The sequence below is a fragment of the Piliocolobus tephrosceles genome, chromosome 5 (assembly GCF_002776525.5).
Source record: "Piliocolobus tephrosceles isolate RC106 chromosome 5, ASM277652v3, whole genome shotgun sequence".
Lineage (NCBI taxonomy): Eukaryota > Metazoa > Chordata > Mammalia > Primates > Cercopithecidae > Piliocolobus > Piliocolobus tephrosceles.
In genome coordinates this window covers 65,852,557-65,870,516 of record NC_045438.1, presented here as the reverse complement: position 1 = coordinate 65,870,516, position 17,960 = coordinate 65,852,557, and the positions used below count along the sequence as shown (strand labels likewise).

Below are 17,960 nucleotides of genomic sequence, written 5' to 3'. Positions count from 1 at the left end.
GGAGTTCAACACCAGCCTGGCCAATATGGTGAAACCCTGTCTCTACTAAAAATACAAAAATTAGCTGGGTGTGGTGGCAGGAGCCTGTAATTCCAGCTACTCAGGAGGTTGAAGCAGGATAATCACTTGAACCCGGGAGGTGGAGGTTGCAGTGAGCTGAGATCATGCCACTGCACTCCAGCCTGGGTGACAAGAGCAAAACTCCGTCTCAAAAAAAAAAAGATGAATTTTATTCCACATTAATTATATGCTTGGGATTATTTTTCCCTTCTCACAGAGTCTGTTAGCCAAGTAGATGAACAAAGAATAGTAAGAAAGAATTAACAGTAAAGGAAATATAATTTGTTTTAAGAATACTCCATTATGCTATTATCTATAACTAATTTTACTATATGTACTATTTCTTAAAAGACTCTTTAAAACCAAGCATTTGTTTAAAAAACAAAGCCCCCATACTCTTCATCTATGTCCCACCAAAAGGAAGATAAAGTCATATTTTTACCATCTGAGTATGATGGAAGTCATGATTTATCAAGGACTCTAGTTTTTTTTCTTGCCATTGAGAACTGTCACCTTGTATGAAAAAGACAGACTTAACTGAATTAGGGGACAGAATCAGTGATAAGGTTATAAAAGAAGAGAAGAAACATCAATTTCCATTCTTTCTTCCCTCATTTATGAGTTGTCTTAACTGGCGACTAATTTCCTTTCCTACCTGAACTTATTTAAAACTCCAAAGAATAAATATAGGAAGGACGTTATTATCCAACTCAAATAAATGCTTCTCTATCCTTAAGACGCTTGTGTGGTCTCAAACGTCCAAGTCTTCCAACACTTCATTGGTAGCTGCTTTCCTACACTGATGGAAATTCACAAAACCATCCTATTTTTGCAAAACCCACTATTTAAATGCCAGATATTCTTATATTGATAGCCTATTTCCAGGAAGACACATTTTTTAACGTAAGAGAATACTGATATTACTGGAAGCAAAGAGAGAAAAGATCAAGACTAAGCCCAGAGGTCTTGGATTACATTTATGCCTCTGGAAGTTATTCACGCCTCATATACATGGAGTACTTAAAAACACTAAAGGAAAAGATGTATCAAAAGTCATTAGCTACAATGAGCTTACAGCATGACATAACTGTGGAAGCGATATAACACATAAAAAGTTAACACCCCCAAAACTACCATGAAGATACTTGAATATAATTGCTTTCACATAAGCTCTCCAAAAGGGAAAAGAACTCCACTCTTCAATAAAAGACTTTCCAAAGGGATAAATACTGACAAAGTAAGAACATGGTATAATAATGTTTAAGCCAAAATCATTGTTCTACAGTGACAAGGAGAAATGGGTCCAAACACTATTTACCCATAAACCTATAAAATATAAGCCATATTGAATACAAGAATAATCACCACAAGGGACAGAATAAAACAGCAACTGAAAGATGATGACTTAGCAATCACTTACTTTACAAGCTAAATTGAGGTTTCCCAAATTTTCCAGAGTTCCTCAACTGGGGGTGGTTCTGCCTCCATTCAGGGACATCTGGCTACATTTTTGATAATCAAAACTGGAGGAAGTGCTACTGGCACTTGTAGGAAGAGGCCAGAGCTGCTGTTAAATACCCTATAATGTACAGGGTAGCCCGCCACAACAAAGAATTATCAAATTCAAAATGTCAATAGTGACCCTATTGAGAAATCCTGCTTTACAATAAAACTGAAAAGCCCCGCTAGTCACACAAAATCTTGAGATAATCTGTAATACATATAATGCAATACAATGTAAATAACTATAGATAGAAATGTCAAGTGCATACATACACCCCATTGCTACTCTCCCACTCTTCCCCCCCCATCCTGTCATTCTACTCTTCTATTTAACAATCGTTACTCCATTTACACTTCCTTTAAGCCACCTTTCCCTTCCAAAACCTCCAATTCTCCTGAGAAATAAAAAATGGAAAACATTGCCTTATCTATGCTGCGTGACGTCTAGAACTACTCAAGAAGAGTCAGAGGAGTCTGATATATGATCATGAAGCTCAGTATTGTTTTGATTTAAAGAAAGAATGCTGTAACAAGACAACTATGTCATAACTTCCCAGAACCACCTCAAAGGATTAGAGACGGGACCCAAAATACAAACTTGCATGTTTGTAAGCCATTATGAAAAATTTACTCATTCTTGGGGTCTCATCAGCACAAGGTGAGTTCCAAAATTTCTCTCCTTGCTAATAAAGTCCTCTGATTCACAGCAGCTGCATTTATTAAACACCTAACTAGCTTCCTTTCATTTGTCCTAAAGCTCTTTCAAAAATTCTTCATTTTAATATTCCCCAATTCAGAGAGCAAGTCCATTTTTAACCAATTTGTATTTTTCATGTTTCATTTAAATCTGTCTTAGCCTGTATCTTTTCATTCAAGTGTATCCAAATGGCAGCATTTCAACATTATCATCCAGCATACCTTAAACTATTTTTTTTTTTACATTCTTCTCTCTGTAATTTCCAGTTTCATTAAATATTTTTGGAAGCACAATGAACAAAACTCCCAATAACAGAGGAAGTACAAAAAAACATCATTTGTACATGGATAAGCCCAGGTTTAGGATGTGATTTTAATACTTTTTTTTTTTTTGCGACAGAGTTTCACTCTTGTTGCCCAGGCTGGAGTGTAATGGCGCAATCTCAGTTCACCACAACCTCCACCTCCCAGGTTCAAGCAATTCTCCAGCTTCAGTCTCCCGAAAAGCCAGGATTACAGACATGCGCCACCACACCCAGCTAATTTTGTATTTTTAGTAGAGATGGGGTTTTTCCATGTTGGTCAGGCTAGTCTCGAACTCCCGGCCTCAGGTGATCCGCCAGCCTCGGCCTCCCGAAGTGCTGGGATTAGTGTAGTATCTGTTCTTATCAGTTCAATACTCTTCTTAAAAATGTAAAACATCAAATTTATTTTTCATGTAAAAAGGAAATCAATATATTTTAAATACTCTAAACTAAGCCTAGTTAAGATGTGCTTCTGACACAGTGGTCAACTAAATATGGCAATCAGTGTGAACAATGCCACTTAAGGTAATCATGTATATAAAGATGTTATAAATATTTTGGTGACAGAAATAAAACTGAATAGTGTCAAGAGATGACTTTTCATAAGGAAGTTTTAAATATGTCTGAAAATAGCCCATAACCAAATATATTCTTATTGTACCATACAAAAATCTATTGCTAAAAATATATGAAGCTGTCCAGTCATCCATGCATCCAAACAGAAGGCAGAAATATTTTCAAAAACGTATTCTACTAATAGTCTAAACTTCATGTATTGTATGAGCTAGACTAATGACGTCTATCCTCGTAGAACTTTTTTACAATTGTTTCAGGGCACTATACCTTTTTAAAGCTAGTATATACTTAATGCTTAATAATGCAGAAAAATTCACTCACCATTTCAGTGGTGTGCCTTCATATTCAAACCATATCTCACTAATGTCTTCTTGTCTCATAACCTTCTGAAAGTGCTTTTTCACTTTGTCAGTTACCAACGTCAAATAACTTACTCTTGGCAAAAGCAACTGAAATGAAAATTTGTAAAATCGTATTTATTTACTAGTTATTATTTTTAAAAAATACTAAGGTTTTTGAATTTTAAGGAAAAACAGCCGTGTTCTTTGCATTATTTTGAACATCCCACACAAAGTCAACTGCTTTTTATAGAAGATCAAAGCTTAAAGGTTAAGATGTTTTAATATTTCTTATGGGGCCATTACTTTAAGCACAGCTTACCACATATTTGCCCAGAATCATCAACACAAATCTATCTACAACTTTCTATAACACTAAGTAAAAATGTAATTAGATGTCATACTATTTAAGATACTTCTTGGTTCTATCAAATTTAACTTAAAAATTAAAATGATTCATCTGAGTCAATTAAACTGTTCTAAGAAGACAATCAACTCGAGTCTTAAAGTATACCTTGACTTATCAATCAAATCTTCTCAACCAGTCCATCATGTTTTGAAGGATGAGAGAGAATGCTGGGCTTGGTAAAGCCTCAACAAAAACAGTATGAAGAACCTGGTGTTTTTTTCCCCACGAAAGGTACCCAAAAATAAAACAGGAAGAGTGTTTTGGAAAATCAATTATGATTTATATAAAGAACCGACAATTAGATAAAAGAAGGAGGTTGGCAAAAATTTATGGTTTTCCTCCTTTGCAGTAGACACTCTAGTCATTTCTTGCTTTCCTAAGTGTCTGACTTCTTTTGCTGATAAAACTGCTTTGTTATTCTTTTGGCTGCTTTTGTAACTGCACCATCTTTCACGCTCTTTATTCAAGGTGATATCTTTTGACCAATAAATCAAGTAGAATTACTAAGCTGGCAAATACATACAAAAAGAGATATTCTGGTTGAAGGAATTTCTATTTAATCATGGAAGTCCAAGATAACAGGTCCCAACTAGGTAGGAGAACATGACATTGATCCTAGGGGCTACAGAGTACAGGGGTATGGGAGGGAGACAGTTGGCATGCTCCAGCATGGAATACAAGGTACTAAACACTATGAACAAGCTGTTGAACAGTATTATGCATTCAATAGACTATAAGTTCTTCTTTTATAAAGAGATAACTGTGATTAGTGAAGAAGGAAAAAGGAATTCTTACTACTTAATGTAAGAAAAAGCAGTTTTTTTCCCCCACAGGAAGTATTATCGCCCCTGTTTTACTTTTAAATAGCTTGCCAATATCATGCTATTCTTAAATAAATGACAGAGAAAACATTCAGTGTATTCTTTCAGAAATGACAAATACAGATGTGACATTAAAGTCTCTTAAAAAAGGCATAACAGCATGGCAAATTAGCTGTTTTCGAAAAATATGTAAGTATAATCTATTAGTCTAATAAGGTCTCTATTAATAAATCCTGAACTTTAATTTAAAAGTGATTATTGGGCATCACATAGTAATATATTCTGTAGAAAATAATATTAACTTATGGAGACAGCAGGAGGGAAGAAACACCACAGCTAATGGGTATGGATATATCAGCTCTCGATTTTGGAGAGTGTTGTACTACATGCCTTGGCTTCACTCAAAGTTGCTAAAGAACTCACAACGATTTTTATGAAATAAAATCTTTTTTACAATAAGGAAAAAAGAACATTAGATTATAACCTCCATTAAGACAGGAATTTTTGTCTGTTTTGTTCAATGCTACATTTCCACTGCCCAAAATAGTGCCTGCTTTAAAGGAGGCACACAATAAATATTTGCTGAATGAGTCAGAGATGCCAAAGGTTAAGTGAGGCAGAGCCAACAACTGTAATTTTAAAAGAATACTCATTTTTAAGGCAGAATCCACATTGAAATATAGCTGCATTTTTCTGTTCTGTTTGGCCTGTGGGAGTATTCTTTAACTAATATATCCATAGTAACACCAAGAAATCACTCTAAGATTTAAGAATGACTATTCTATAGTACATATAGATACAATCTACTTAGGAAATATTTAAAGAAATAAAAATGAAAACAACATGAAAAGACATCATCTTCTTGCCTTTTACCTGCAGATTATACATACTACTCATTGTTTTTCTTAGGTGTACTTCATTGGTTTCAGTTCTTTGTTTTCAATGTGGTAAAATATACCTACTATAAAATTTACCATTTAAACCATTTTTAAGTGTACAGTTTAGTAATACTAAGTACATTCAATATCCATCTCCAGAACTTTTTCATCATCCTAAATGGAAACTCTACTTATTAAACAGTAACTCCCCATTCCCTGCTTCCCCGGCTCCCGGTAACCACCATTTTACTTTCTATCTCTATGAATTTGACTATTCTAGGTACCTTATTTAAGTGGAACCATATAATATTTGTTCTTTTGTGTCTGGTTTATTTCACTTAACAAATGTTTTCAATGTTCTCTTAGTTCTTTTACTTTGAATAAGATTAACTCCATTTGGAAATACTGTCAGCTACAATGGAAACTGTCATTCTCTTATTCCTCATTTAGCCCTAGTATAAAGTATTCCATGACTCTGATACAAGTGATTCATTTTTATCTATACAGCTTAAAAGAATACATATTTTATGCAATGATATGGAATACTTATGTTTCCAAAAAAGTTGCCCATAATTTTATTTCTTCACGCCAAGTCCTATTCTGTCCAACAATTTTCAATTTTAAAATTAGAGACCTTTCTAGGACAAAAATAGAAGTAAAACATACTAGAATTCTGTTCCACTCCAATGTGTAAAGCATCATACTAGGCAATGAGGATACAGCATTGAGAGAGACAGAAGAGTCCTTCCCCTTATACAGCAGACAGGTTAGACAGCAAAAAAGATACAAAATACAAAATTACAAATGTGATTAATGCAAGGAGGAAGTAAAGAATGTTATAAGAGCAAGTAGCAAAGGAATTTAACCTGATCTAGAGTTTCAGGGGAGACCCTGACACGAAGTATAACTTAAGGCAAAGAGTCAAAAGACAAATAGGAGTGAAATGAACATGGGTGGGTGTGGAAGTCTGGGTGTGTGTAGGTGTGGGAGATACCTCTGCCTTTTCCAAACAGGGGACACTGCAAGACAAAAGGCATAGAATGAATACAGAGAAACAAAGATGGGCACATTTGAGTGAAGTCTAAGAAGCTGAATATGATAGGAAGGTAGAGAGTTAAGACAGAATAGTGCTGAGGAAGCCAGGGGCCAGATTATATATAGAGAACCTTGTAAATTAAATTAAAGATCCTAAAAATGATGAAAAGCCACAAAGGTTTTAAGCAAGCAAGTGACAAGATCAGATATGTGTTTCGAAAAGATCACTCCAATTGTAGACTAGAAAATGGAAAGAAGGGAAAACTGAAAGCAGGAAACTGGTCACTACCATGCAATTTGATCTTTTTTTTTTGAGATGGAGTTTCACTCTTCTCACCCAGGCTGGAGTACAAAGGCAAGATCTCGCTCGGCTCACTGCAACGTCCACCTCCCAGGTTCAAGTGATACTCCTGCCTCAGTCTCCCGAGTAGCTGGGATTACAGGTACCCACTACCACGCCCGGCTAATTTTTTGTATTTTTAGTAGAGACGGTGTTTCACCGTGTTGGCCAGGCTGGTCTCAAACTCCTGACCTCAGGTGATCCACCCGCCTGGTACTCCCAAAGTGCTGGGATTACAGGCGTGAGCCACTGCACCTGGCCTGATCAGTTTTTAAACAGTAGTCTGGTCTAGGCTGTAGCAGTGGGGGATGAAAGGGATCAGATAAGTCTGAGAGACGCTGAGGTCTAAAATCAGCTGGAGTTAAGTTACCAACTAAATATCTGGGATAAGAGAGAAGGAAGCACCAAACGACGAGTCTCAGGTTTCGAGTAAGAGTAATTCTTCTTGCTAAAATAGGAAGGGAATAAAATAATGCAGATGACCATATTTCCTTGGGGGGAAAGCTGATGAGCCCAGTTTCAAACATACATAGTTTTGAGTCCCTATAAGACATCTAAGTGAGGATCTCCAGTAGACAAATATATAGGTTTGGAGCTCAGGAGAAAAATATTGGAAACTATCAAGATATAAATGCTTGACAAAGACATAAAAATGGACAAGAACTCTAGGGAGTAAAAAGTGAAATGAAAAAAAAAGAAAGCAGAGCCCTAAGAAATACCAATATTAAGGAATAAACAAAGGAGAAAGATGTGGCAAAAAAGGCCACACACATACACACACACATAAAAACCATAGAGGCAAAAGCAAAACCAAGGATACTGAGCACTACAGGGCTAAACAGGATAGTGCCACAAGATGAGAGAAACAACCAACAACATCAAACACTGCTGAGATAACGCAAATGAAAATTACAAAACAGACTCGAGCTTGGCTAAAAAGATACCATTAGTGACTCTGGCAAGAACAGTTTTCTTGGAATAGTATGAAAATGTGATTACAGAAAACTCGCTGGTAGGAGGTGGAAGGCAGACGATGACTATAAACAATCTTGTTAAGAAGTCTAGCCATGGAGGAAAAGCCAAAGTTGAGAGATGGGGTCAACAGAGGCTTGTTGTTTCAGGATAGGAAGGATTTATGACAGCATTAAAAACTGTGAAGGAGCCAGCAGATAAGAAGTTGAAAGTAAAATAAATAGAGAAGGCAGAGGTGGAGGTGGGAGAAGATCAGATACCACTAGCTTCCTGAGAAGGCAGAAGATAGATGGAGGGCTGGGCCTTGCCTAGAAGGAAGAATACTTCTTCCAATATAACAGGAGGAAAAGAGAAGTAAATGTGTGTGACTGCAGATAGGTTTTGCAGATTTGGTGGCAGAAAGTTAAGGGAGGTCCTATCACACCTATCACATCATTTCTATTTTCTTCAGGAAGGAGGGAGTGAGGTCACCTGTTAAGAGTGAAGGAAGAGGTCAGGGCTCAGAGATATAGTCATAGTGGAAATGGGTAGACACCTGACTAAAGATACATAAAGGGATCGCTGCCTAATGTTAAGGGTCCATGACATTGATGACCATGGGTCTAATCATGATTTCTTCTAGACACAAGTCACAAAATAGCAATGCAAATGAGTATATGTGTTTTTATACTGGATAATCTAAATAAAAAGCAACAGTTTAAATGAACATAACCGGAAGAATACAAACTGAAAAGTTATCCAGTTTCTACAAATTTCCTTCCCAATATTCTCTGAAAAATAAAACATAATGCTCAGTGATAATAGGTATAGGATATAGGCGGAAAGATTATGCACAGAGGCAACAAATCAAAATGCAGAAGAGACAGGAATATATGTAATATTAATATTAAAAATATGTTCAAGCTTAATTGACAGCCAGGGACATATCTGAACTACAGCTATATTGGCACTAAAATCCTCATCTGTAATTCTAAGACTAGTCATTGCTAATGTTTTGTTTACTGTCTTGTATATATTAACTTACACTTACGCACGTATGTATTTAAATAGCCAAATTTGGATTGTGCCATATGGTTTTAAATTCTAGTTTTTTGTTTTATATTTATTATATGCTTGTCACCCAACAGTCTTCAAAAACACAAATCATGATTGTATAAGAGGTTTCTCTGGGTGAAGAATTAGGAAGAATTCAAGAAAAAAGCAATTACCTACAAGACAAGACAATTCTTTCTCCTACAGTTACCCTCAACACTCTTGCCATTTTCAATTTGATTAGAAACACTAGAAAACAACTTACAATCTAGTGCTCACAAGAGTCTTTTCACATTTAAACAGGTCTATAAAGAAAAAATACTGTATTCTTTACATGAAATTTATTTAACTTTAGGAAGTATGCCAAACATTAGAGTTTGATTTAAAAGTAAACAGGCCTGGTAGAGTAGCTCATGCCTGCAATCCCAGCATTTTGGGAGGCCAAGGCGGGCAGATCACTTAAGGTCAGGAGTTTGAGACCAGCCTGGCCAACATGGCAAAACCCCGTCTCTACTAAAAATACAAAAATTAACTGGACATGATGGCGCACGTCTGTAATCCCAGCTACTTGGGAAGCTGAGGCACGAGACTCATTTGAACCCAGGAGGGGGAGGTTGCAGTAAGCCAAGATGGCGCTACTGCCCCCTCCAGCCCGGGCAACAGGGCGAGACTCTGTCTCAAAAAAAAATAAATAAAAATAAACAGACTTAAATTATTTTTCAGTTGTTGTCAATTTGGCCAAATACACTCTTTGGTTTAGATACTATTGCAAAGCCAATGAAAGTTAAGGTTGTAATTAAAGCACCAAAAACTTGTTTGGCAAAAAAAAAATGGTATCCTAACTTATGCTACAGAACAAGAACAGAAAAAATACCTCTAACAAATGAAATTCTTCTAAAAATAAAACTATGACCATACTTGGTTTTTAACTGTGGTGTTTTTCTAGACAGAAAACGGTTGATATTTCCAAAGATTACTCACACGTATATAACCTTGAGTACCAATAACAAGATTGCCAAACTTCTCTAAAACTATCATTTCTAGTAAGAAAACCCAAAAAGATGATTTCAAACAAAATCCCAATATGAACCTGGGGAAACATTCATGCACTGAGTAGTACCCCTTGAAGAGCCAGTGCCAGATGTTGAGGATGCACAGAGGAAAACAAAAACAGTAACAAAACAACAGTCCTATACCCAAAAAGCGCGCGAATGGGCTCCTTGGTAAGTAGCTTCCTCCAGTAATCTGACTTCCCGTAGGGAGGGCAGGCTAAGGAGCGGCACTGCCTCTCAGAGAGATGAGGGGGAAAGCAAAGGGCAGACTTTACTAAAGTGAAACAGAAGAAGCATTTCCTCATCACAAATACATTTCTACTTTTCCATATCATCTCCAGGTAAACACTACAACGCATACCTGAGACACAAAAAGAAAAAACAGTAACAACAATTGAGAATATCTTTGCCTATTACAGGCTATTCAGTAAACCAGGCAGGATATCATCTCTGACAGAGGCATAAACTGGGATTATACATGCACTTAGAAAAGGGAAACAAAGCACACCAAAATCAGAAGACATTTGAAACGTGTTTGTAAAATACATAATCCATTAACTCACACCTGCAAGTCTAGGTGCAGCAATTTATAATATATATAACATATATTACATATTACCTCACATATACAATAGCTCAGTGAACATATCATGTGTGTATGTGTGCATGTTTATATGTTCATTAAGCTATTAAAACACTGTTAAACAGTTGCTTAGAATCTCTTAACTACAAAAGAATACAATCTGAACCTATTATTTTCAAAATATCTTCCTATTAAAAAAGCACATATCTTATTATTCCATTATCATACATTTATTATATATGAATATATGCATAAGAAAAAGAAAGTCAAGAAGGCACCATAGATGACTGATTCCATTAACATACCCACATACATGTAAGGAAAAGAAAGTCCAGAAGGCATCATGACAACATGTTGACAGTGGTTTTGTCCTCTGAGTGGTGAATATTTCCTTCTTTATGCTTATCTATGTTAATTTTTTTTCCAAAATAAGCATGAATTAGCTGTATATAAAATGTTAAATAATAGCCTCCAAGTTCTTAGAACTTTTTTTTTTTTTTACAAAAATGGACAAAGTTAAATATCCCACTTGCCACAATCAATGTACTTACATAGTATGGTTCTGCTTCCCTTTCAGTTATCTCATCCTGATAGAGCGTGAAGCAAGTTGGAATTCGTCCAAACCACACATCTCGAAGCACATCTTTGTCATCTGTCATTCTTCCAGTAGTTAAAGCAGTACATACAGGCTAAATTCTTTTTTCAACCAAAGCCAAACTGAAAATAAAATAAAGAGCATTAGTCAGATCCTTGAAAGGATGAATGAACCTGCTAGAAAACAAAAGATTATTTTAAAAAATCAATGCCATAAAGATTATCCACTTCAAAAAAAAAAAAAAGATGTGATCGCCAATCTTTAGTATAAATCCAAAAAAAGTACAACAAATTCTAAATGTAAAATTATTATTTAAAGGAATCAGAAAAGTAACTAATTCAAAATTACATATACCAGTAATATTCATTGTACATTTGAGTAATGAACCAAAGTCAAAAATGAAACTATATTTGCCTCAGTCTTTCAAGCCCAGAAGAGTCTACTGCTTATCTAAAGAGAAGCTTCACCTATACCCTATGAATCCTGACAGTCCAACTCCAAAGGATCGTTCTTGCAGTTACCCCTGCAGACAGTTCTTCCTCTCTTCCTGCAAAACTACTCTCTCATCTTAGAAAATCTCTCTTTCACATTGGGGAAAAAATCTTTCTATAAACCCATTCCCCATTCTAAATTTCATCCTTGCCAGGCACGGTGGCACAAGCCTGTAATCCCAGCACTTCGGGAGGCCGAGACGGGCGGAGCACAAGGTCAGGAGATCGAGACCATCCTGGCTAACACGGTGAAACCTCGTCTCTACTAAAAAATGCAAAAAAACTAGCCAGGCGAGGTGGCGGGCGCCTGTAGTCCCAGCTGGTAGGGAGGCTGAGGCAGGAGAATGTCGTAAACCTGGGAGGCGGAGCTTGCAGCGAGCTGAGATCCGGCCACTGCACTCCAGCCTGGGCGACAGAGCGAGACTCCGTCTCAAAAAATAAATAAATAAATAAATAAATAAATAAATTTCATCCTCTCCACAATGTAATCCCACCAATACTTCTATTTTAATTACTCTACTTCTTTTTGTAAACCTTCTACCAAAAGTGGCCCCCTAAACACCTTTCTCTGTATCCTACTATTCCCCTACCTAATATGCTCCTCTCTCACCTATTCAAATCCCTACTCTGTAAACCAAGCTCCCAGTCCTCTGGCCCCAATGAAACAGTAAATGCTTCTGCTTGGATCTCTCAGAATATTCTCTATACCACAATACCACAAATATAGCACTAGGTCTGCAAAACAATATTCTAGGTATGGCATAAGGACATGGCTTTTGACCTCCATAATATCCAAGTGCCTTCCAATGCTAATATTCTACAATTGAGTAACACAATACACGACATGAGTAAATGCTGAAATAAATGTTGTTGATAATATACACTTAGAATAACTCAACAGGTGTCACCTGGATACTAATATTCAATATACTTATCCAAATAATATTTCTCATATTTGATAGGCAGCTAATTCATAATCTATCATAATGTATCTTATGAAAACATTCAAAATAATCTTACGAGTTTAGCCAAATATGAATTATTAACACTGAATTATTCAAGGAGTTTGTTTCCCTTTTTTTCACTTCCACTGACCAATGCCAAGTACACTAAGACGGTCATAAATTAATTAGTCAAAGAAAGAAAAAGTTGGAGGTCAACTGGATGCAATGTCATCTACAGGTAAGTAAACTGCAAGAGGTGGAAAAAGTATGTCCAACATAAAAGTACTAGGCAACAAGAATTCTGGTTCTTAAACTGAGTCCAGTCCAGTTAGTGTTTTAACTTTTATTAAAACATATCCACAAAAACAACTATTTTAAGCAAATGATATACATACATGCATGTAAACTTCACATCATTCCACACTGCTAGGCTACAAATTCAAACAACTATTGAGTTTCTGCAACAAATGACACAAAATTAACTCACTGAAAACAGGAAAAGACCGCACTACTTCCTGATTACATTAATAGCTTGCTCTTTTTAAAGCAAATTTACTAGTGGCAAAAAATAATGAAATCTAGGTTATCACAAATAAGTAAAACTAAAATTGAATCTGATATAAAGGTGGTATGCAGTTGTTTCTGCAGCCATGATACATCAAGTTAGTCAGCAGCTGCAACTGAGATTCACCTTTTGATGATGAAGAGAAAAATAATTTGAGACAAAGAGTTCCTTTAATAAAAATCTTTAATAAAAGTTAATTACAAGCTTAAAGCTGAAGTCACTGTATTGTCACTATTGATATTATTTTTCTTCTCAGAAGAAGCAGATAGAAAATATAATCCAAGACAATTACTCTTCCCTCCTCTCCAAGCACTGTTCTCTCAAGGAGGAATAATAATCTGATTGGTCAGATTCCAGGACACCACTTGAGCCATGTTTATTAATAGGCAGGGATCATCATAAACCAAAATATCATGCATGTGAGTGTGGCTCCCTTCTCTCCTCTCTAGGCTGCCAGACAAGAACCCGGACCACCCTGCTCTTTCTTTCCATGACATTCTCTTCTGTTTCTCCCTTCCACGTTTCACGAACAGTAAAATGAATGACCAATGCTCTCTGTTTCTAAGTCCCTTCCCAAAAGAGATACAAATATAGACTTAGGGGAAGGCAGAACACCTCAAGACTCCAACTACAGGCTTGAGTTTTAAAGTCTTATGTTCCAGCAAAGTTTACCAAAGTTCTACAGTAGGATTTTAAGTACAAAGTACGAGTGAAAGATAAATTGGTACTTTATTTCCCATATACTATTGTTGCTTATATGTATATTTTTTGCAAGACCTAAAGGGAAGAACTAACTCAGCGAGGGCAGCTAAAGGTGTAATGCAGTAGAGCTGATACAAATTTTGCAAAACAAACAAACTCTGCAAAACAGATTTATGAAAACTGCAGACGAGGCTGCTTACTGCCTCAAAATACACAGACCCAAATTTATAGGCTCTTGAAATGTTAATCTTTCAATATTAATATTTACCTATAATAAATTATATAAGAAAGCATGCCTCCAGTGAATACACTTAACTTTAAAAATACGTAAGAAAAAGTAGGGATACATGAATAAAACTAAAGGATATAAGTTCTCAATAATCCTTTTTAAAAGAGGCAATAAAACAAAATTTACTCTTGAGAGGCATTACAGAGTAGGAGTTAGAAATGTAAAATGTGGAGCCAGACTGTGTGGACCCTAAACCAGCTCCACCACTTACAGTGTGACTTCAAGTAAGTCATTTAACTTCTCTATTTCTGTTTTCTCATCTGTAAAATGGGAAAACAGCACCTACCACACTAGATACAAGAATTAATACATGTAAAGCACTTGAACAATGTCCATCATATAATATGTACTATAAAGGTTATCTACCATTATAATTCACAGAACAAGAACATGTCTCAAAAAATGTTTAAAAGTCAACATTTAAAGACTGCAAAAACTAATAATAATCAAAAGCATTATATAACATAAGTAGGAATTATAGGTATAAAAAAGCTAAAAATTTTGCAGTAATCACTGCTAATAATATGCAATTTAGAGTCAAATATTTAATCACTTGATATGCCTAGCTGTGTGGCAGGTGCTAGAAGAACAACAATAATGGACTTTTAAAAACCTCAGTCATTAACAAAGTATAATCTCCAAATCTACTAAACATACCATGCACTTTCTGTCCTTTCTGTGCCTTTGCCCATGCTGGTGGTACCCTTACCCCAAAGCAGCCTTCACCTCGTCTTCCAACTTAAACATCTCTTAGGACCCAGCTCAAAATAACCTTTCTTCTACACATGATTCAGGCAGAACTCGCCTTGTTTTCTCTCGGCACCTCTACTTTTCCTCTACCCTTGTAAGTTTCTATCAATAGTATTTATTTGTACATCTCCTCCAGTATACTGCAATAGATTCCCTTAGGGAGAAGGATCATATCTCATTCGTCTCTTCAACTCTGATACTAAGAATGGTATCTGGAATTCAGTAGGTGCTCAAAAAATGCTTACTGAATTTGAATGTGTTGGAAAGACAGTGTATGATATAAAATTACAGAACCAAACAGAATCCCGAAAAATGAGGTAAGCAGGTGAGATTAGATAATAAAAATTAGATAACAGTAGATTATATACTACTTTAAATATCAAGTAACTCCAGAAATACTATACATTTTCTATTACCTCACACTTGATACACACAAGCCTATATGCTCCCATTTTACAAATGATAAATTTGAGAAGAGGATATCAGATGATTTTTCTAAAATCTTGTAGCTAATAAATGGCAGAGCCAAAATTAGAAGCCACATCCTAACTCAGGTTTCTAATCTCATATTCTTTCCATCATACTACACGGACTGCCATCATCCCTCCCAACTCCAAAACATCCATATGTCCATGGTATAATTAAATGTTACTTTGTGAGAGCTTTCATGGGGCACGGGAAAGAGGGGAGTTGGAGATATTAATACATCCTATAGTGTTCAAAGAATTTTAAAAGATGTGCAACTTGAAGAATGGGTAGAATATAGACAGGTAAAAGATGACAAATATTCTAACAGGCCAAAATAGCATCAATAAAGGCATTAAGTGGGCAGGCGCAATATATGTGCCAACTTTTAAGGAAATTTTGGGTTGAGAGTAGTATTAATAGATAACGAAAGAGCTGATACCAAAACATGTTTTAACATCACATGTGACCTTTAGGCAAGTCACTTCACTTCACTAAGCTTCAATTTCCTTACTTGTGAAATAGAATTACTATTACCCAAGTCACAAGGTTATTATGGAAAAAAAAAAAATCCATAAAGTGTTTGATACAATAATGGACACATGGTAAGTGCTAGCAAGCAATTATTATTTCTCTAATGTCAAATCTGTAAATGTAAGTAAAATGAGACTAGACCATGAAACATACCAAACAGAAGACTGGGGGTGGATCTCAATTTCATCCACCAGTCCTATAGTGCCTACAGGTTTTAGAATGGTAAAATAAAAACAATTATGTGGTAGCAGTGCACAAAAGGAGAGCCTTGAGTAAGAGAGGCTAGCCAGGAAGTAATTTCAGCAACTAAGGGAAAAAGTAATGAGTGCTTGACCTATAGAGGTAGTCATGGACTGGTGAAAAACAGATGAGTCTTTCCAAGGAAGAAAGAGAAGTTGGTGAAAAATGAGGTATAAAGAACAAGGGAAAGGAAGTTTAGATGCTGACAGCATGCAAAATAGAGTAAGATAGTTAAGGGGCTTTGAAATCAGACTGACATGGGTTTAAACCCTGATTTCCACCTATTAGTTACGTGTCTTGGACAACAAACCCATCATCTTTGACTCTCATATTTGTGAAATGAAGATAATTATAATTTTCACAGGGCTGTTAGGTGTTTAGTATATTTGGTAACCACCCAATAAACAATGTATGTTTTTAGTACACAGTTTCCTCATACTTCCATGGCCCCTCTGCTTGAACACTTTTTCCCTCCTCTTTTGGCCAACTCTTAATTCTCTTAAGCTTAATATCAGCTCCTTGGGAAGCTTTCCCCTAAGCAGCCTCCAGTCTAATTACTTCTTTAATAGCATGCAATATCATGCAATGCAATTACCTGTTTATCTTATCTGTCTCCTGCCCCTCCCCACATTGAAATTTTCTTTGACAGCAAAATTTAGTCATATGTACCTTCTAATCACCAATATTAGTATAGTTAGCAGATAGTAGGCTTTGACATTTTTGTTAAATAATGGGGAAAAATATATAAATATATGAATCTAGCTACTTAAGAAATTTTATCCCTAAACTCCTTTGCAAATCAGTACAGTCATGCTTTAAATTCAGCATATTCTGTTATCTTAGAAAGATTTTCTCTTTCCTACATACACTACACCATTATCACCATCCATCCAATTTCAAGGAAATATCTTGGAAATAAAGAAATTCCAACCCATGATGCAATCTACTAGAAGTAAGTTTCTTGAGGGCAGGGGCTATTCTTGACTGTTCTATTTTCTGCATCTAGTTCAGAGCCTGGGACAGAGTAGGTGCCCACCAACAACATCTGTTAACCAATCAGTCATTTAGAAAATGGCACGGTGTGATAACAATATAATGCACAACTAATAGTCTCTTTCACACTATGTACCAAGAAAGACTAACCTACTACCTGAAGTAATTTTCGTTGACAAAACTCCCAACTACCTAGAAATATCAAATACTTACTAGACTAAGTGCATAAACATCAAAAAATAATAATATATGCTGGCTGGTCTTCCTTTAAATTCATAAACACTAACCTCAAAACCGGGCCCTTGGTACTGCCTAGTGTTTCTACTTTTCCCTAGTCCATTTATTCTCCCCCTTTCCTACATCACTATTCCATACCTTCTCCTCCCTCAAACGTTCACTTCTTCCTCCTCCTCTCTCTCTCTGAGCTAATGACCTCGCTTTCTATTTCCTTCTATCCGCTTACTGTGAATCAGTGATTCTCAAGAGGAATTTTACTCAACAGTCCCACCCTGGGAGGGAGGCAATTCTGTAAATCTCTCCAAACTCTAAATGTTGAAATGCCCCAGGACTCAGTCCTTGAACCACTCCCTTGGAGATCTCTCACATGGTTTTAAATACCACTTATACATTTACACTTTCATAGTTTTATCTTCTGTCCAGACTTCTCTTTTGAACTGCCTGGCTTCACATATACCACTACATATGACATTTCCATTAAGAAATGTAACATATGCAAAACGGAAAACCATTTCAGATCTTCCTTCCTCCTCTCTCCTATCACTATCACTCTGT

General features: G+C 36.0%; 1 protein-coding gene across 4 annotated transcripts in view; it reads right to left on the bottom strand.

The window, feature by feature from the left end:
* Nucleotides 1-17,960, bottom strand: part of ATG5 (autophagy related 5) — a 137,905-nt gene that overhangs the window by 117,373 nt on the left and 2,572 nt on the right. For 3 of the 4 annotated variants that reach the window (XM_023205929.2, XM_023205930.3, XM_026454412.2), the window contains exons 2-3: nt 11,152-11,317; nt 3,462-3,589 (exon numbers count right to left, since the gene is read on the bottom strand). In XM_023205929.2, the coding sequence (XP_023061697.1) occupies nt 3,462-3,589; nt 11,152-11,259 (236 nt within the window). In that variant the 5' untranslated portion in view covers nt 11,260-11,317. The remainder of the gene's footprint in view (nt 1-3,461; nt 3,590-11,151; nt 11,318-17,960) is intronic. The other variant, XM_023205931.2, reaches the window with a different exon arrangement.